Raw genomic sequence first — 18,294 nt, 5'->3', positions numbered from 1 at the left:
GGTGTCGGTGTAGGTTTTTCATCGTATCATTTTACCTTGGTACATTTCCTCTTCAATTGTGTATTATTCCAATCATGTTCTTGCATATACCAGATAAAAATAATTAGCATTGTATATTGTTTATGAATGGGCTTCTCCGATTTCCTGATTGCGAATAAGAATGCAGAACATGGATATCAAGCTCAGGATTTTTCAAGATACCTCTTTAGTTAAAGAAAGTAATAGATGGACCCGTAGGAGCAAGTAAGTCAATCACTGCCACCGAGCAAAGTTTATTAACGTAGCCTAAAAATAATTTATTTTAATGAGTTATACCAACTAAGTTAAAAAGAGAAGCAAGCTTACCTGAGTGGTACACTCTCTGCAAGCTCTTATATACATGTCAAGTTAAAAAATTAAGCTAGAAAACGTATCAAACAGGGTGAGGGGATTATTTTCACATGACTGCCCTGACTGAAGTGGCCAGTACTTGATTTCATGCTCCCTGTTTTGAGGAAGCTTAAACTTGTAGAATACAAGGCACATTGAATAATTGAATTAATAAACTTATATTGACTATTTACAATGTTTTTGTGTTCTTCCTTTTTACATTGTTTGAAGCTTCCCCTCCCCCATGATTTGGGGTTTGCTTAACGGACAAAACTGTCCAACTGGTAACCCGTAAAACCAGAAATCACGAAGCAGGTGGGTCCTACATGTTCAGTTTAATCACGCCAATTAGCCCCTCTTTAATTCCTTTATATACACCCCCTTCCTACGTACTTTCTTCTCACCCTTCCTCTTACATTAAACATGTCCACCACTTCACTCTCTCTTATCCTCTTCCTCTTCTCTCTCCTCACCCCAACCCTCATTTCCTCCTCCCCTGTTCAAGACCCTCAATTGGTGGCCCATGAAGTAAACAGGTGCTAATGCCAAATCCCACATTAAATTGAATTTAATAATGTCGATGTAATACGCTAACATTAGCAACTTCATGTCAGAGACATTAATAACAATGTCTTACAATTTTTTTTATTTTGTGCAGGAAAATCAATGCCTCTATGGCTAGGAGGAACTTGGGGTTTCTCTCATGTGGGAGTGGGAACCCCATTGATGATTGTTGGAGGTGTGACCCCAATTGGGAGAAGAACAGGCAAAGGCTAGCAGATTGTGCAATTGGGTTCGGGAAAAACGCCATTGGTGGAAGAGATGGAAAAATCTACGTTGTCACTGATTCTGGCGATGATGACCCTGTGACGCCTAAGCCAGGGACCCTTCGTTATGCGGTGATTCAAGACGAGCCATTGTGGATCATATTCGCCAGAGACATGGTGATTCAGCTGAAGGAAGAGCTCATCATGAACTCGTTCAAGACTATTGATGGAAGAGGTGCTAGCGTGCACATTTCTGGTGGCCCATGCATTACTATACAGTATGTGACAAATGTTATAATCCATGGGATACATATTCATGATTGTAAGCAAGGTGGGAATGCTATGGTGAGGGACTCCCCACGCCACTACGGGTGGAGAACCGTATCGGATGGTGATGGCGTGTCCATTTTTGGTGGAAGCCACATTTGGGTGGATCATTGCTCTTTGTCTAATTGTAATGATGGGTTAATTGACGCTATACATGGGTCCACCGCAATTACTATCTCCAACAATTACATGACTCACCATGATAAGGTCATGCTTTTGGGTCACAGCGATTCCTACACACAAGACAAGAACATGCAAGTCACAATTGCTTTCAACCACTTTGGAGAAGGCCTGGTTCAGAGGATGCCAAGGTAAAGTGAATTTTTGTTCCCATTTTTGAAAACTCACAACTCAAAGCAAAACAAATCAACATGCTTTAACAGTAAAATGATAATGATTCTACACATGCTTTGTGTTTTTTTTTTGTTCGTGTAACATTGTTATTGTTATTGTTATTATTATTATTATTATTATACGCCTCGAGGAAAGGGGTATGGGAAAAGAAAAAAAGGAGGGAAAGAGTGAGAATGAAAGTGAAAGGCTTAGAAATCAATGTGGATGGGAGTGATTGTGTTACTACTTTGTCAATACTATAATTTAATTTAGCTATTACTATGTGGGGCCACTAAATGCTGAAATTTGAAACATATTTTGTGATGTGTGCAGGTGTAGGCATGGATATTTTCATGTGGTGAACAATGACTATACCCACTGGGAAATGTATGCTATAGGGGGGAGTGCTAACCCAACCATCAATAGCCAAGGCAACAGATTCGTTGCACCCGATGAGAGATTCAGCAAAGAGGTACTAAAAATGATTAAACAAAAAAGAAACATTTTTTCCTATGGTTTAATTAATTTTTTATAGTGAAGTATTTAATTATATTATATGAATTTGTGCAGGTGACAAAGCATGAGGATGCACCAGAGAGTGAATGGAAGGGGTGGAATTGGAGGTCAGAAGGAGACCTATTAGTAAACGGTGCATTTTTCACAGCATCAGGAGCAGGAGCCTCATCAAGTTATGCAAGAGCTTCAAGCTTAAGTGCAAGGCCATCTTCACTAGTGGGTACCATAACAACTGGTGCGGGTGCACTCAGCTGTAGGAAGGGCTCTCGTTGCTGATTATGACCCCTCGAGCAACTGTCTCTGCAGGCCGGTCCATTAATTTCATGAGAAAACAATTATTAACAAAGGAGGGAAGGGTAAAAAAATGAATGACCCTAGAAATTAATGGTCATTTATTTAGGTAGGATATATATATATAGTATATACTCGTATGATTTCCTTCCTCCATTCTTTTCTTTTCTTCTTTAGTTTTTTCCATTGGTTTCGACCATTTGTCCTTTTCTTTTACCTTTCGATTTCGTGTACTTTTTCATGATTACAACCTCCGCTGTAAACCTCATAGAACCAAATTTGAGAATCTGCTCTATGAGAAAAGCAAGTGCAGAAGAGTTGATATAATTACATATTTCTATGTTGAATGTTGAACTCTCTCTCTCTCTCTCTCTCTCTCTGTATGACCGACACGTCACACATGCGCAAACGCAAGAATGCAGTGTTGACTAAGACCAAGAAAAAAAAAAGTGCATGAAAGCGCAATAAACGGAAAATCCAATCGAAAACAGAAGAAAATATTCTTATCCCACCAATCAAGCTAGAATGGTGGGTGTATATCAAAGCAGTCCCAAAAAGTTCAACGACCCAAATAACTGTTAACTAATAGGACAAAAGAAGGTACAACTACAAACTGATTAGAACATCATTTGCTATTTATTAATTAAGTTCAATACCGACATTTATTTTAATTTTTTATAAATAATGGCGTTGTTAATTAGTGTTCTTAAGATATAAATAAAAAACATGTTGAAAATAATGCTAGAAATGTATTAAAAATTATGACAAACGTGTATTATTTTTTTATAAATTCTTTACTACTATTTTTAAAGTACTGATTAGCAATTTTTCTTGTTTATAATATTAATGGTAACTTTGGGTTTTTTACCAACGGATATTGGGGAGATAACTATTATTTTATAGAAATATGAAATATGGCTGGACTATAAATAAAATTTTCAACCATTAAAACTAATAACAATAAAAATTGCTTATAAAGAAAAATTCAGAATTTCAAGGAAGAAAATAGAATCCTAGGTAAAAATGAGAAAAAAAAAGTTGATAAAAGAAATTGAGAAGAAAAAGTATCACTTTGTTCATGTATCATGTTTGTATTGATTATGTTTTTGTTTTCAATTTCGCTTCTTGTTCAAATAGAAATTTAACATTACACTGTATATATTTAATTAAATGATTTAGCGTAGAAAGAGAGAAAGAAGGCGCGAAACATGTATGTTTGAATGTTTGTAGCTCCAATGAGAAAGCCAAAAGTTATGGTTGAATAGATTAGCGCAGTTGGTGAATGGTGATACTTTAAAAAAGAAAATTGACCATATTGATGAATATTTCTCTTTCTCTTTCGACCTGCAACGAGGTGCGCGCGAATCGTGATTATTTTTATAATATTTTTCTCAAAAGTTACCAATCCCTTCCATGAGTTTGGGGTAAAGAGACTAAGAGTGAAGGTGGGAACCGACCACTGCCTGTCAAAGAAAAAGATAAAACTGCACATGCCTCACTCTTCTCTATCTGTGATTGTGCCCAGAGATTTAAACTATGGTTTGGGTTTCAATTATTTACTACTAGTTTTTTTTTTCAATATTCTTTTCAACATATTTTTGTGATTTTCAAATAATAAAATTATTGTCATATTCATTGAACACAGTTTATGATTTTTTAGAGTACCCCTACGTTGTCTTATTGAAAATGATAATAATTATTAAATTATATTAAAATTACGAAGATTTGTAGACTAATTTAACCTTTTTAAAACGCGTAGACGTATAGAGAGACGAAAGGAAAGAAGCTTTTTGTTTTTTGTCGATAAATGAAAGAAGTTTCGGCCCAGCTATGTTTGAACAGACACAAAGAATGAAAGTTTAAAGGCCCATTTATTATGGTTTATGTATGAGTCAGTTTACTTAATATAATTTTTTTCACCATTACGAACAATTTTTCAGTCATTGATCAAAACAAAATTTTTTAGCCACTTTTTATATATAGTGCCTGAAACATTTTTTTAAAATTAAACAATTAGGAATTGGAAACAAAATTGAGAAACAAAATCATTTTAACAGTTCAAAAATAAAAAAATAATCATTTTAAAAATAATTTTTTTTATAGGATATGAAGTTAGGCTTCAAAAAAAAATAAAAAATTCATTCAGTTGAAATAAGATGGTTTCATTGACGAGTTCTGAGAAGTAAACTAAAATGAAATAATTTATGGAGTTTAATTCATAAAGATAAAAAATTATGAGTTTTAAAAATATAACAGTGAAAAATTGATTGTGACTAATTGTATTATTGAGGAGGTGTTTACTTCCGTACTAGGAATTTTGAAGGAACATTTGACACCTTTTTATATGGACCAATAAAGTGTATTTAATTAATAATTTAATAATAATACAAAACATTTATATATAAATAATAAATGTCAATAGTGATTTATCAAGTTGACAATTTTATGGAAATTTTATATCCCATAAGCTCTAAAAAGGATATATTTAAAAATATTAATAATTTAAAAATTTGTAAATCCTCTCTAAGAAGATTGAACCCCGTTCTTCTTTTTTTAATTTGCGCAATTCATCTCTTCTATTTCCAAAGCTTACAAGTAACCAAGTCATTCACTTCATTCGTTTTATGCTTGGAACCCTTCTCACGTGCCTAAAGGTTTAGGAGAAAATGGTTCTGCAAAGGCAATTTTTGGGTAAGGGAGAAAATTGATGGGAGATGGTAGTGTTTAGTAATGCAACATTATCAAACATATCACATCACTAAGGGCACCAGCTTTACAAACTAATTTCCACACATCGACAAGCTAATACCTCATGATATGCGCGCACCACACATTCTTTCAATTTTTTTTCTGTTAGCATCTTTTGTTTACCTTCCATTGTGTGTATTCTGTTTTTCTTTTCCATCAGCATTCCTTTTTGAACTTTTTGTTATTTTTCGCTTTTCCTCCTTCCATTACACATACATGTCTATGTGAAGGGTTGTACCTCTGGTTCATTAATTCAAAAAGGTAAAATTGAGTAGCCATTTTCTTCCTCCATGGCACGAGGAAATTCTAGTGGTGGAGGTGAAAATCCACCACCTCCTCCTCCAATGCAAGACCCTGCTTTGAATCCCTTGAGTGAATATTACATCTATTTTGATGAGAATCCCTATCTTGTATTAGCCACACTATTACTGTCTGAAAGGAATTATCATAGCTGGGCTAGAGCTATGAAGAGATCTCTCATTTTTAAAAACAAGTACAAGTTCGTTAATGGCATGCTGCCAATGCCATCCACCTTCAATCCAAGTTTTGAGGCATGAGAAAGGTGCAATAACCTTGTCCTATCCTGGATTTTCAACTCGCTAGAGCTAACAATTACTCAGAGCATTGTCTACTTAGAGGTAGCATCAGTAGCATGGAAACTATTGAAGGATAGGTCTGCTCAAGGTAATAGAATCCGTGTTTTTGAGTTACAGCAAGAATTGAACTCACTAAAGCAAGGTACTAATTCTGTCACTAGTTATTTCACTGAGATGACTTCATTATGGGATAAGATTGAAATTGTTAGACCTCTTCCACATTGTATCTGTACTGTAAAATGTGTGTGTGATACTAGAAAAAATGGTAAACTATTAGAGATGAGGATTGCATTTTGAAATTTCTTAGTGGATTTGGAGATGAGTTTAATGTAGTAAAGTCATAGATTCTTATGATGGAGCCATTTCTAGATCTGAGCAAAGTTTTTTTCCTAGTGATTCAACAAGAAAAGAAGTTGAGCAATTCAAGTAATGATAGTGATATGCAGGTTTTTGCAAATGCTGCAGAATGGAAAAGGCCATATTGAAGAGGTACAGGTAATTCTCCAAACTTTTCTAATGGAAGATCCAATCTAAAAATATTAGTTACTGTGGAAAGGCAAGATATACTATTGAGGTGTGCTATAAGAAGCAGGTTATCCAACCATTAGGGCATGTCTCGAATTCTAGAATGAATATGTTGTGTGCTTTGTGCCCCTTTTTATAGACATATAATAAGAATTTAATTTGTGAGACCTGTCATTTTACAAAGCAAAAAAAATTAACTTATTATGATAGCATGAGCAGGGCTAATAAGCCTTTTGATCTAATTTATGTAGATGTATGGGGACCATATAATGTTTATACTATCCATAAATATCAATTCTTTCTTACAATTGTGGATAATCATAGTACATACACTTGGTGATCTTGTTGAAACATAAATTAGAAACAAAAAATCATATAAGAAATTTTACTAAAATTATTGAAACCCAATTTGAAAGAAAAATTAAGAACATTAGGTTAGTTAATGGCACTGAGTTTTTTATGAAGTCATTCTATTGTGAATTTGGAATCATACATCAAACAAGCTGTGTTGAGACACCTTAACAGAATGCTAGAGTTGAGAGAAGACATCAAATTCTTCTCAACATAGCTAGAGCTCTTCTCTTTCAAGCAAATTTACCTAAACATTTTTGGGGCCTAACTGTGCCATTTCCTATCACTAATTTTAAATCACCTTATGAAATTCTGTTTCATCAAAAACCAGATCTAAGCCTTTTAAAAGTTTTTGGGTGTTTATGTTATTTATCCACAATAAACTCACATAGAGGTAAATTTGATCCAAGAGCAAAGAAGTGTGTCTTTGAAGGCTATAAGTTAGGTACAAAGGGATTCTTATTATATGAATTGAGTACAAAGACATTACATGTTTCTAGAAATGTTGTTTTTGAAGAATTCACTTTTCCTTATCAGAATAACATGCCACATACAATTTCTGATCAGGATTCTAGTCTGAACCAACCTGACCCTACAACAAACATACCTATGCCACACACTGAACAAAGTTTCCTACTAACGACTCAACCACTTGTCATTCCACATTTTCACCCTACTACCTCAAATTCTCCACAAAGACTAAGAAGATCACACAGATTAAAACCTACATACTTATAGGACTTTCAATGCAACTCAATCTTATCATCTTAGGTGACCAATAAAGGTAGTCTCTATCCAATCTCATCTTTCTACTCCCTCTCTAATTTATCACCAAATTTTGCTGCATTTTGTATGAATATCACTAACTTAAAGGAACCTAAGTCTTTTCTTGAAGCTAGTAAAAAATATTGTTGGAAGAAAGCCATGGAGAGTGAAATCCAAGCTCTTAAGCTCAATGATACTTGGACTATTGTTAATTTCTCACCAGGGGTGACTCCTATTGGCAGCAAATGGGTATACAAGATCAAGAGAAATTCTGATGGAACCATTGACAGATTTAACGCAACATTAGTTGCCAAAGGTTACAATCAAATTGAGGGGCTTGACTACTTTGACACATTCCCACCAGTGGCAAAACTTATAACAATTAGAGTTATCTTAGCCCTTGCCTCTGTACACAGCTGGAACTTACACCAATTGGATATCAATAATGCTTTTTTGCATAGGGAATTGAAGGAGGATGTATACATGACTCTTCCACAAGGTATGACCACTCCTTATTCAAATAAAGTTTGTAAGTTGACCAAGTCACTTTATGGATTTAAGCAAGCCAGCAGATAGTAGTTTGAAAGACTCTCTTCCTTCCTCTTCTTGACTTTGGGATTCCATCAAGCTACTGCAGATCATACCTTGTTCTTAAGGTTTTTTGATTCTGGCTTCACTGGTTTGCCAATTTATGTTGATGACATTCTGTTCTTTGATACCTCCCTAGATGAATTTGGATCTATCAAGCGACAATTGTCACGACCTTTTTTTATATAGAATCAATGACATCCTAAATTTCCATTTCTAATTCACTTATTCATTTATAAGATAATATTTACATAAGTAAAAGAGTCTAAATTTTAAAGAAATTAAAATTTTAACATCCAATTTAACAAAATAATAGGCCTCAAAGACATTTTTATACAATACTAAAATTTACATACATTTATACATTTACAACGCTATTCAACAAAGAGTTCAAAATATAAATTCTTCAAATAATAATTACATTCCATGCAAAATAAAGCAAAATAGTCCAGCGCTATTTCTATATCCTAGACTGACAAGAGGAATTGACACTATAATTTTTTAAAATGTCAACTTCGTCGTCCCTTAGCTAGACTTTCCAGCTTTAGAAGTAGACGCATTACCTGTACCTTCTGCTCACGTACTACCGTTCGATCATCGCAACACACAAACCAACACAAAGACAATGCAAGGTGAGTTTAAAAAATTGACAATCTTAATAGTGAAATATAAATGAATATAGAGACAATTGTTTAAATAACTCATATTATCCATAACAATCAGCACACAACTTACACAATTTTAATCAAATAATGCAGTATGTTCATCTGATTCTCAGCCCATCTAATGCAAATGCAGTGATTCAGTTTCTATCTGGTTTCATAGCCTAAGTAATCCAGAAGAATTATTTTTCGGTCTGAGAGTGACCCATCCCAGTATCTAGATCTAGACACAGCACAACTCAGCATCCTAATCAGCTCTAGAATGATTATGATGTAGTACAGTAGAATTAACATATTACAACATAGCAAATTTTTATTTTTAGCTTCAGCAGTATAACAAAACACACAATTTCATCCAGCTTTAACAACTCAGCCTTATATATATATATTTGCAGCAAAACCCAACATTTCAATATATAGCACACAGTGAAACTAAGCAGCTCAAAATATTAATTAAATATTTCAACATATTTTCACATCTTTGGCTCATATTTCACAGCATTCCAACACATTATGCAGGCTCTGGGTTCTATTCCAAGGTTAACTTATACAGCTCACTATTTTCAGCTAGAACGAAATCATTTATATAAATCTCTCAGCCTCTACTAAATGAACTAGATCATATCAGATAAGCTCTCCTTACCTATAATAAGTTCCAAAATCGTACTTCTAGTGAGTTCTGCAGAGATAGATCTAGTGTTTATGTATGAAATACGGCTTGAATGATTCAGATCTACTCAAAACAACACGGTATAAGTCTCTTGAAAAATAGAGACAAGGAACAAAGTAAGAACCAAAAACTAAGCTCCAAGAATTCACCTAGATTTCGATGAGATCGAAGATCTCGCTATGATTGGGAAGGAATTTAGCTTCGAGAAGGTTTTCTCTAAGGAGAAAAGTGAGAGAATAGAGAGAAAATGAGAGAGAGGAGTTGTCTGGTGAGAAAATGAAATTTCTGGATGCTGAGGCCCCCTTAAATACCCCTTCAGCCTGCGTTTTCTTGCTTAAGCGAGCGAGATCTGTTTCTCCCCTGGGCAAGCTAACCATCGCCTGGGCGAGAAAATCAGACAGTGGAATATCTAATATCTCTTATATTCTTGTTTGGGCGAGCAATACGTCGTTTGAGAGAGCTACATCTCGCCTGGGCGAGCAACATTTTTGCTTAGACGAGATTGCGTCCACAGAGCTACATATTACTCCTATGACTCTTCGCTTGAGCGAGCACCTCTCCCTTGAGGGAGGTCACCTCTCGCCTGAGCAAGATTCCTTCTTGCCTGGGCAAGATTACAGCTGAGGCAATCCTATCTGCTCTCGCTTGAGCGAGACACCCTGCACCCAGACTCAAAATTTCTCTCCCAAGTTAAATACTACCAACTCTTAACCATACTTCTTAAATTATCTAGACACCCAGTACACTTAATAATCATTCTCCAGTTCACGTTGTACTTTACATTCAACAACATCATTACACAGTACAACAACCACCCTACTCCTCATTTGGCAGTTACACAACTTTTATATTCCATATTCCAACATATAAACAATTCATATAGTTCAAGTTTACACAAGTCTAATCAATAGACATAATAATAAATACATATGATTACACCAATCTTACAACAATTACATAAGGTATTTGGGATTAAAGACCTTGGGATTCTGAAATATTTTTTGGGCCTAGATATTGTGCACTCTTCACAAGGAATTTATGTTTCTCAAAGGAAATATTGCCTTGATCTCTTGGAAGACACCTCTCTGATTAACTAAAAACTAGTTATCACCCCCTTGAATCTAGGAATAAACTTGCAGTAAGATAAAAGAGTACTATTCTCAGATGTCATTGCCTATAGAAAGCTAGCTGGAAGACTACTCTATTTAACAAAGACAAGGCCTTATATCACTTTTGCTACTTAACAGATCAACCAATACCTTAATTGTCCCACTCAAACACACCACCAAACTGCCATTAGAATTCTTCGATACCTAAAAATGCACCAGGCCTAGGTCTATTTTTTCCTAGAAATAATACTCTGTAACTTCGTGGTTTTGTTGATACTAATTGGGGAGGATGCCCAGATACACGCAGGTCCATCTCAGGCTACTATTTTTTCTTAGATCTTCTTTAGTAAGCTGGAAACCAAAGAAACAATCTACAGTTGCCCATTCCACTGCAGAAGCCGAGTACATGGCCCTTGCCACTGCAACTTGTGAATTACAATAGCTCCACTATCTACTTCAAGACTCCAAGTCCCATGTTTTGTTCTATGATAATCAAAGCACTATTCACATTGCACATAACTCTGTTTTCCATGAGAGAACTAAACATCTGAAGGTTAAGAAGAAGCTACAGTCAGGACTCATGCACTTATTACCACTTCTTTCTCATGCTCAACTTGCTGGCTTCTTCAATAAGGGTTTACTTTTGCTCAACTTGCCCATCGGGTTTGTGCGACTTGCAAAGGCACACAATTAGCATAGGTGAAGTCAACTATTTTTAGCCATCAATCAATGTTGTTCTATTCATAGCCATGGTAAGGAGGTATGGATTACTTTTGCAAAATGTGCAAGAGATGAAAATTATTCAAATGGGTGAGTTGGAAAACATAAAAACATGGGTACTAGAAATACAAATTTACGATAAAAGACAATGAGAATTCTTTCAATTGTCCTTGTTTTGTTTTATTTATAATACTCAAGGAACGCATTGTATGCCTCTCAATTTCCAGGGTGGATCCCTTCTTGAAGAAATGTTAATATCATTTTTTAACGCTAAGTTAAAGTACTTAATTACCTACGAAATGAATAAGGAATGTTATGGAAATTGATTATTAAAAATAAACTTACCTGGACTAACATATAACATATAAACCTTCACACATGCTGAAATCCAATAAAATTTCACATTACATTAAAGAAAAATTTGATTCCACTGACCTTTATTGAACAGTGTACAACTGGTGATGAATGACTATGGGTTGCATTATTTTGTGTGGATCAAGTAGGGATTTTTCTTGGGCTCTTGTGTGGGTCATCTCTTTTTTGGTCGTGAGTTGGAACTTTTATTTTATTAGTCTCGGATGCAACTGAGTTGACTTTGACGTACAAATTAACTCTAATAAAATATAAGATATTTTTATCGAATTTGAACCGGTTCAATATATTTAAATATATAATGCAAGTTTAGACTAAACTAAAAATTCAATTTTGTAGCCCAAATAGAAAAATGATTCGTTTGCTTGAAACCTGATATGGACCAACTCGTGTCTATTTTCTCCACCGCTAAAGCCGATGATACAATAACTTATATTCCTTTTTTTTGTTGTTGATATTTTAGTTTTTCTTTACTATTTTTTATTGTTATTTTATAAAATTAATGAAAATTTAATGTTTTTATAACTCTATTCTTAATAATCAATACTTATTGAATAGAGGATAGTAAAAAAAATAAAATTTTAACCAATATAACAGATGAATGATATATAACAAATTAAGTAATAATATTTTATAAAATTTAGAATACTAATAATTTACACAGAGCTTACCTGCTCCCCCAAAATTTTTTACTACTTACATTTTTATATAAAATAATACTTCAAGTGATTTAATTGTATTGATTTTTTTTTATGTTTTATTATTGCTAATGGTTTAAATATATATTTGGTTCTAATTAAAAATTTTCCTTTCAATTTTGTTTTTGTTTTTTAGTCTGTGATTTCTTTTCAATTCGATATTTTTGGTTTTTAGTGATAATGACTAAAAATTTATTATCATTACATGTCAATTTTTCATTGCAGGAAAATTTTAACCAATATTTAATTTACTTATTGCAACAATATCTAGAATGATAAGAGAATTATAAATAAATTAAATAACATATCTTTTATTTATAAATTATTTTATAGTATCAAATTATCTAGATGTATGCAGCAACACAAATTATCTACATATATTAATGACTAAATTCATAAATATCTTTATAAAAATCTAAATATATAATTTTATTGCAATTAAACCCGTGCAGCACGAGTCCCTTGCTAGTTTCTGTATAACATTGAGCCCAAAATTGTGCTCCTGTTATTCATAGCAAATAGAGACACAAGCACATACAATCAAAATTTCGTTTTCAATTATTTGAAGTACTTGTCAATTCTATATTTTGGAATTTCCTAAAATTAAATTTATTTTATACCGCTATAAATTACTATCACTTTTGGAATTTCTAGTTTTAATTTTTAACATCAAATTATAAATTTTAAATGGCATAAATTACTATCACTTTTTTATATTTTTCAGTAGTTAATTAATACTAACAACAGTAATTTATCAAAGTTGTCATAGGTTTTCAGATGTTTGCGCTGAATCTGAGTCTAGACAGTAATTTATCAAGGGATGTCCCAAGTAAAGTTTATGATCGCTGTCAAATGAATGAGTTATTATCGTGAAAAATTAAAGTAAAAATAGTTTTACTCAAGATAAAAATATAGATGATCAAAAGTGAAATTTACATGATCATTGCTCATGAAAAAATTATATAATTACTTGATAAAATAAATGTCTAATTTGTTATAAATTATTATATGAGTGAATGTTTATATTTATAATTTTTTTTATTTTTTATAACTTATAATTTTGTAATCGTTCTGTTTAATTTTTATTTAAAAAGATTTAATTTTTTAATTATAAATTTAAACTTATAAATAAATATTTTATTTTTTATTTTTTTTATAATTTTATGTTCATTTTTATAATAAAATTAAATTTATTTTATTATTTGCTATCGTGCATCACGAGGTTCTTGAAGCAGAAAAAAATCATGCCATATAGAAAGTGTAAATGGACAAAGCCAAGTTTAAGTGATAGCAACTTAAGAGAATTGATATACCCGCGAGTCCAATTAATCATCCACTACTTTTAACAACTATACATACGCTCATTGGGATTATCTACAGTCCAATTCAAAGAGTGAGAGGTTTTATTCAGTATCTATACAATATATTTTTATAAGACAAAATTATATATTTTTTTTGTCTCTTAACTTTATAGTCAAATTCATTTTTGTCGTTTAATTTTATTTTTTTTTCATTTATTTTCATCTTTGAAGTATTTTTTTTTTCACGTTAGTCCTCTCCATTAGCTCTGTTACATAACTTAACAGAAACGTTTTGGGTGACGCTAAAATGCCTTAATGTTGTTTGTTTAATTATATGTAGACATTTTTATTTAAAAAAATAATTAGAAAATACAACTCTCTCTCTCTCTTCCTTTATTTTTTCATAACTCCTCAGCCTCTTTCTTCCCAAATGCCTAACTCACCAGCTTTACCTCCCTCTCTTACAACCTATTTTTCTCTTTTCACAGCTTTCTCACTCCTTTCTTACAGCTTCGACATCTTTTCTCCCCAACCCATCAACCTTATTTCTCCCTCCCGCAACTTTCATTTTCCCTTGTAGCTATTTCTCTACTTTCTCGCAACTTCGCCATCCCTTCCCTCTAACCCACCAACCTTGTTTTTCCCCTCCTACAGCCTTCGTTTTTTCTTCCCGCAAGTGAAGCATTATCAGTAACACAAATAAACAACAAAATAACAGGAGATTCATATTTCACAAAAAAATAAATAATTATACATAAAAAGTAATAAAATTTGGAGTTTGATATAAATATGAAATAACCCAATAAACAATAGAGTAAAAAGTTGCACCTTTAAACTTAGAGAGAGAGGGAACATAATAGATGCATTTTTAAAATCAAATTTATAATTAATAATTGGGCATGTGTTGGTATTTTGCTAATTTATTTTGTAAACCAAGTAATTCAATAGATGTTTGGAATAAAATTTTAGAAGTAATTTTCTATTTAGTTGGGGGAAGAAGAGAGACAAGACTGCAATTGTAAAATGAGTATGTTTTCTTGCTGTAAATAATATTGGTAGTAAAGAAGAGGAGGGGAAGGGAGCTACAGGAAGGAGGAGACAAAGTTGGTGCGTTGTGGGAAGGGGTGGAGAAAACTGCAAAAGAAAAAGGGGGAGGGAGAGGGACTATGGGAAAGAGGAGATAATGTTGATAGGTTGGGAAAAAGGGTGGGGGAGCTGTAGAGGAGGAAAGGGAGGGAGATTACGAGAAGGAGAAGACAAGGCTGCGAGGAAGATAGAGCTCCTAGGAAGGAGAAGGAATGAGAAGGGAGAGGGACTGTAAGGAGGGAGAAGGGAAGTTGTGTGGAAGAGAAAGAGAGATTGTGAAAGGGGAAGGGGACTACAGAAAAGAGAAAGGGGCTGATGGAGGAGGAAGAAGAGAAGAAGTTACAACTCAATGCAACTTTACTATTTTTAATTATTTTTTAAATTAAAAATCTAGGTTGGATTAAATAAATATCGTTAATGTCATCTCAGCACCACGTAGGAGGATTTTCTTAAGTTATGTAACAAAACTAATAGAAAGGATTAATGTGAGAAAAAAAAAATACTTCAATGACGAAAATAAATTAAAAAAATAGTTAGAGGGCAAAAGTAAATTTTACGCTAAAGTTACAGGAAGAAAAATGTAATTTTGTCATTTTTATAATAACCATCGATTTTTGTAATCTTTTAACTGTATAGGTATTATTAAATTAAATATTTTTAATATACAATTAAAATATATTATATGATTAAATTTAATAAAATTTAAACATAAATATTTTAATTATCAATAAAAAAATTCTATTATGTTAAATAAATAAAAAATAAATCATTAAAATTAAAATTAAATATAAAAATACTTAATATAATGGAAAATTTAATTTTTAAAAGTGCTTTCGTTTAAGAATTATCCTACAAATATTGTCGATCATAAAGTAAATCTCATAATTATAAAAAATATCAAATATTTTATTTTATGTAAGAAAAATAATATAAAAAGAGAGAAATATAAATAAAATAAATAATGTGCTAAAAAAATTGAAAAAAGAGTTTAAAATATGCTTTAAAGAGTTTTTATATAAATAACAATGTTGTTTTGAACAAGTGAGCATTTTTTTAATTAATTATTAAAATAAAGTACTGTGAAATCATTTTTCATTGTCAATAGCTTTTTATTATTATTATTAAATCGCTCTATTTCATTTTATTATTAGTATAGAATAGTATAATATAATATAATATAAATATGAAGTTGGCATGACTCAACTCAAACTTTCCTATCTATTGTTTCTATATAGATATAGAAAACTCTAAATAATGGGGGTAAAATTAAGATCACGAATTTGTTTCTCTTTTATTCACTTAAACAGGGCAGATGATTAAATATTAAGTTTAAACAGATCTTAAAGATTAATCGTACAGATAATAAATAAACCTTAAAAAAGAAAAGAGAAAATAAATAATAAATAGATTAAAGTGAATTTTTTTTTCGCCTTTTCTATCAAAGCACGTATAATAAATATGAGGATTAATTATATATATATATATATATATATATATATATATATGAAATAATATCTATAAAAATATAATATATTTTAAGAAACCATGAAAATATAAAATATAAAAAATTATCAATAACAATTTTTTAAAAAATTAAAAAGCAAAGAACATGGACAATAATTTTTAAAATTATAATAAAATATTTTAAATGTACTAAAAAATATTATTAATAATTTTAATAAAAATTCCTATTTGCAATTTTCAAAATTTTTTCATATTTCTATAATTTTATAAAAAAATTATAATTTTTAAATTAAAAAGAATAAAAAAAAGCCTCAAACTTTTTTATTTGAATATTGTAATTTAAAAAACTATTTATCAAAATATAGTGATTTTGAAATTATTTTCTTGTCTAGGGTGACTTTGCTAACGTGACAAAGAGTTTCGCCAAAACAGTTAGCAAAATATTATCAACTTTCACAAAGAGAAAAGCAAAATTACTCACGACGATACATGTCTCGTTCTGATTAATTTCACAAGAGTGATTGCAAAATTGTTTTAAATTTTTGCTATAATTTAATAAATTTATGATTTATTATTTCAATTTAAATTTTAATTATGAATTTAGTTATTTATAATTAAATAAATTATTGAATAAATGAATGGGCATTGTATTTTTAAATTTTATTTTGCTAAAAATTAAATATTAATTAAAGTTTATTTGTAAAAATGCAGGATGAGTGGAATTGTTATTATTATATATTGGAATGGTAAAATCTATGAAGGAATGAGCTTTGAAGGAAGTAAGAAAGTAATTCAAATAAAGCAATGAATAAGTTTTGAAGCATTGAAAAGAAAAATGCATTTGAAACTTAATTTCAATCCGAATCAAGTTATTTCTAGATTAATTTCTTATTTTTTGATTGATGAAAGTATTAGACAGTATATAACTTTAGATATATGTGATGATGAAAATATTGATTGCATGATAAGTGGATTTCAACAACAATCTAGTAGAAATGTTATTAAGTTATAAGTAGATATTGCTATTGGTGGAAGTTCATCTGTGCCCTTGCAGATGATGAATTTAAATTTATCACTTTCACAACAAAACGATGAGATTGTTGTCAGTCATGATAATAGTGGAGGTAAAAATAATTATGTTGTAATATCTTTTAGTAATATATGTAATTGTTGGAATTAAAATTGATAAATTTGTTGCAATAGAGGAGTTAGAAATAATGTTGATGAAGATAATGAAGACTCAGATTATAAAAGTTATAGTGATGGAGATGATGAAGCAGAAATTTGTTGGGCAGTTCTTCTATTGATGTTGAAGGCGAGTTTCATTCTAACTTAAATATACAAGTAACTAAAAATGTATGAGGTAATGTGGAACAATTTTAAAAATTAGTTGTTTTAAGTTACTTATTTAAATATTAATGCCAAAGATTTTTGCAAAATATAATGCAGGGAATACTGTAATTCTTTTCTGCATGTTACTCCATAATATAAATATATTAATTGGGAATATCCTGATCAAGAAATGAATGAAGAACATTGTCAAGAAGTCAATTCATGGGTTCAAGGAGATCTTTTATTCATTGGCTTGTTATTTGATAGTAAAGAAGATGTGAAGAATGCATTAAAACATTAGTCAATGAAGATTCATCAAAGTTATTTTGTAGTTGAGTCTAAACCAACATGTTTGTATATTAAATGCTTAAACCATAGCATTGGTTGTCCATGGAGAGTGAGAGCTTTATTGTTGAAAAATTCAAACAAGTGAAAAATTACTAGGTGGGATGGTTCATATACATGTGTCAATATGAAAATTTCTCAAGATCATCAAAAGTTAAATTTTGATTTAATTTGTTCATGTATACTTGAGAAGACAAAATTTATTTTTCTTTTTCTTTTTACATATTTATCCTTATTAACTAGACCAATTTTATTTTATGTAGGAATGGTGAACGAAGAACCATCCGTACATTTTTCATTGATACAAGAGAGAATCTGTAACACCTTAATTTTAATTTCAATAAATAAGGAATTTTGCA

The 18,294-nt window shown here is 31.3% G+C and overlaps 1 protein-coding gene across 1 annotated transcript; it reads left to right on the top strand.

The window, feature by feature from the left end:
- Positions 1 to 780: 780 nt before the first annotated feature.
- On the top strand, positions 781 to 2,854 carry LOC113849123 (probable pectate lyase 18). Its single transcript, XM_027478775.1, has 4 exons — positions 781 to 905; positions 1,028 to 1,774; positions 2,130 to 2,268; positions 2,367 to 2,854. The coding sequence occupies exons 1-4, from the start codon at positions 793 to 795 to the stop codon at positions 2,586 to 2,588; spliced, it is 1,221 nt and encodes a 406-aa protein (XP_027334576.1). The 5' UTR covers positions 781 to 792; the 3' UTR covers positions 2,589 to 2,854.
- The last annotated feature ends 15,440 nt before the right edge of the window (positions 2,855 to 18,294 follow it).

The sequence above is a fragment of the Abrus precatorius genome, unplaced genomic scaffold (genome assembly GCF_003935025.1).
Source record: "Abrus precatorius isolate BTA unplaced genomic scaffold, Abrus_2018 Scaffold9, whole genome shotgun sequence".
In the NCBI taxonomy this organism is placed as follows: domain Eukaryota; kingdom Viridiplantae; phylum Streptophyta; class Magnoliopsida; order Fabales; family Fabaceae; genus Abrus; species Abrus precatorius.
The sequence above is the reverse complement of the archived record's forward strand: the minus strand, read 5'-3'. Positions and strand labels throughout refer to the sequence as shown.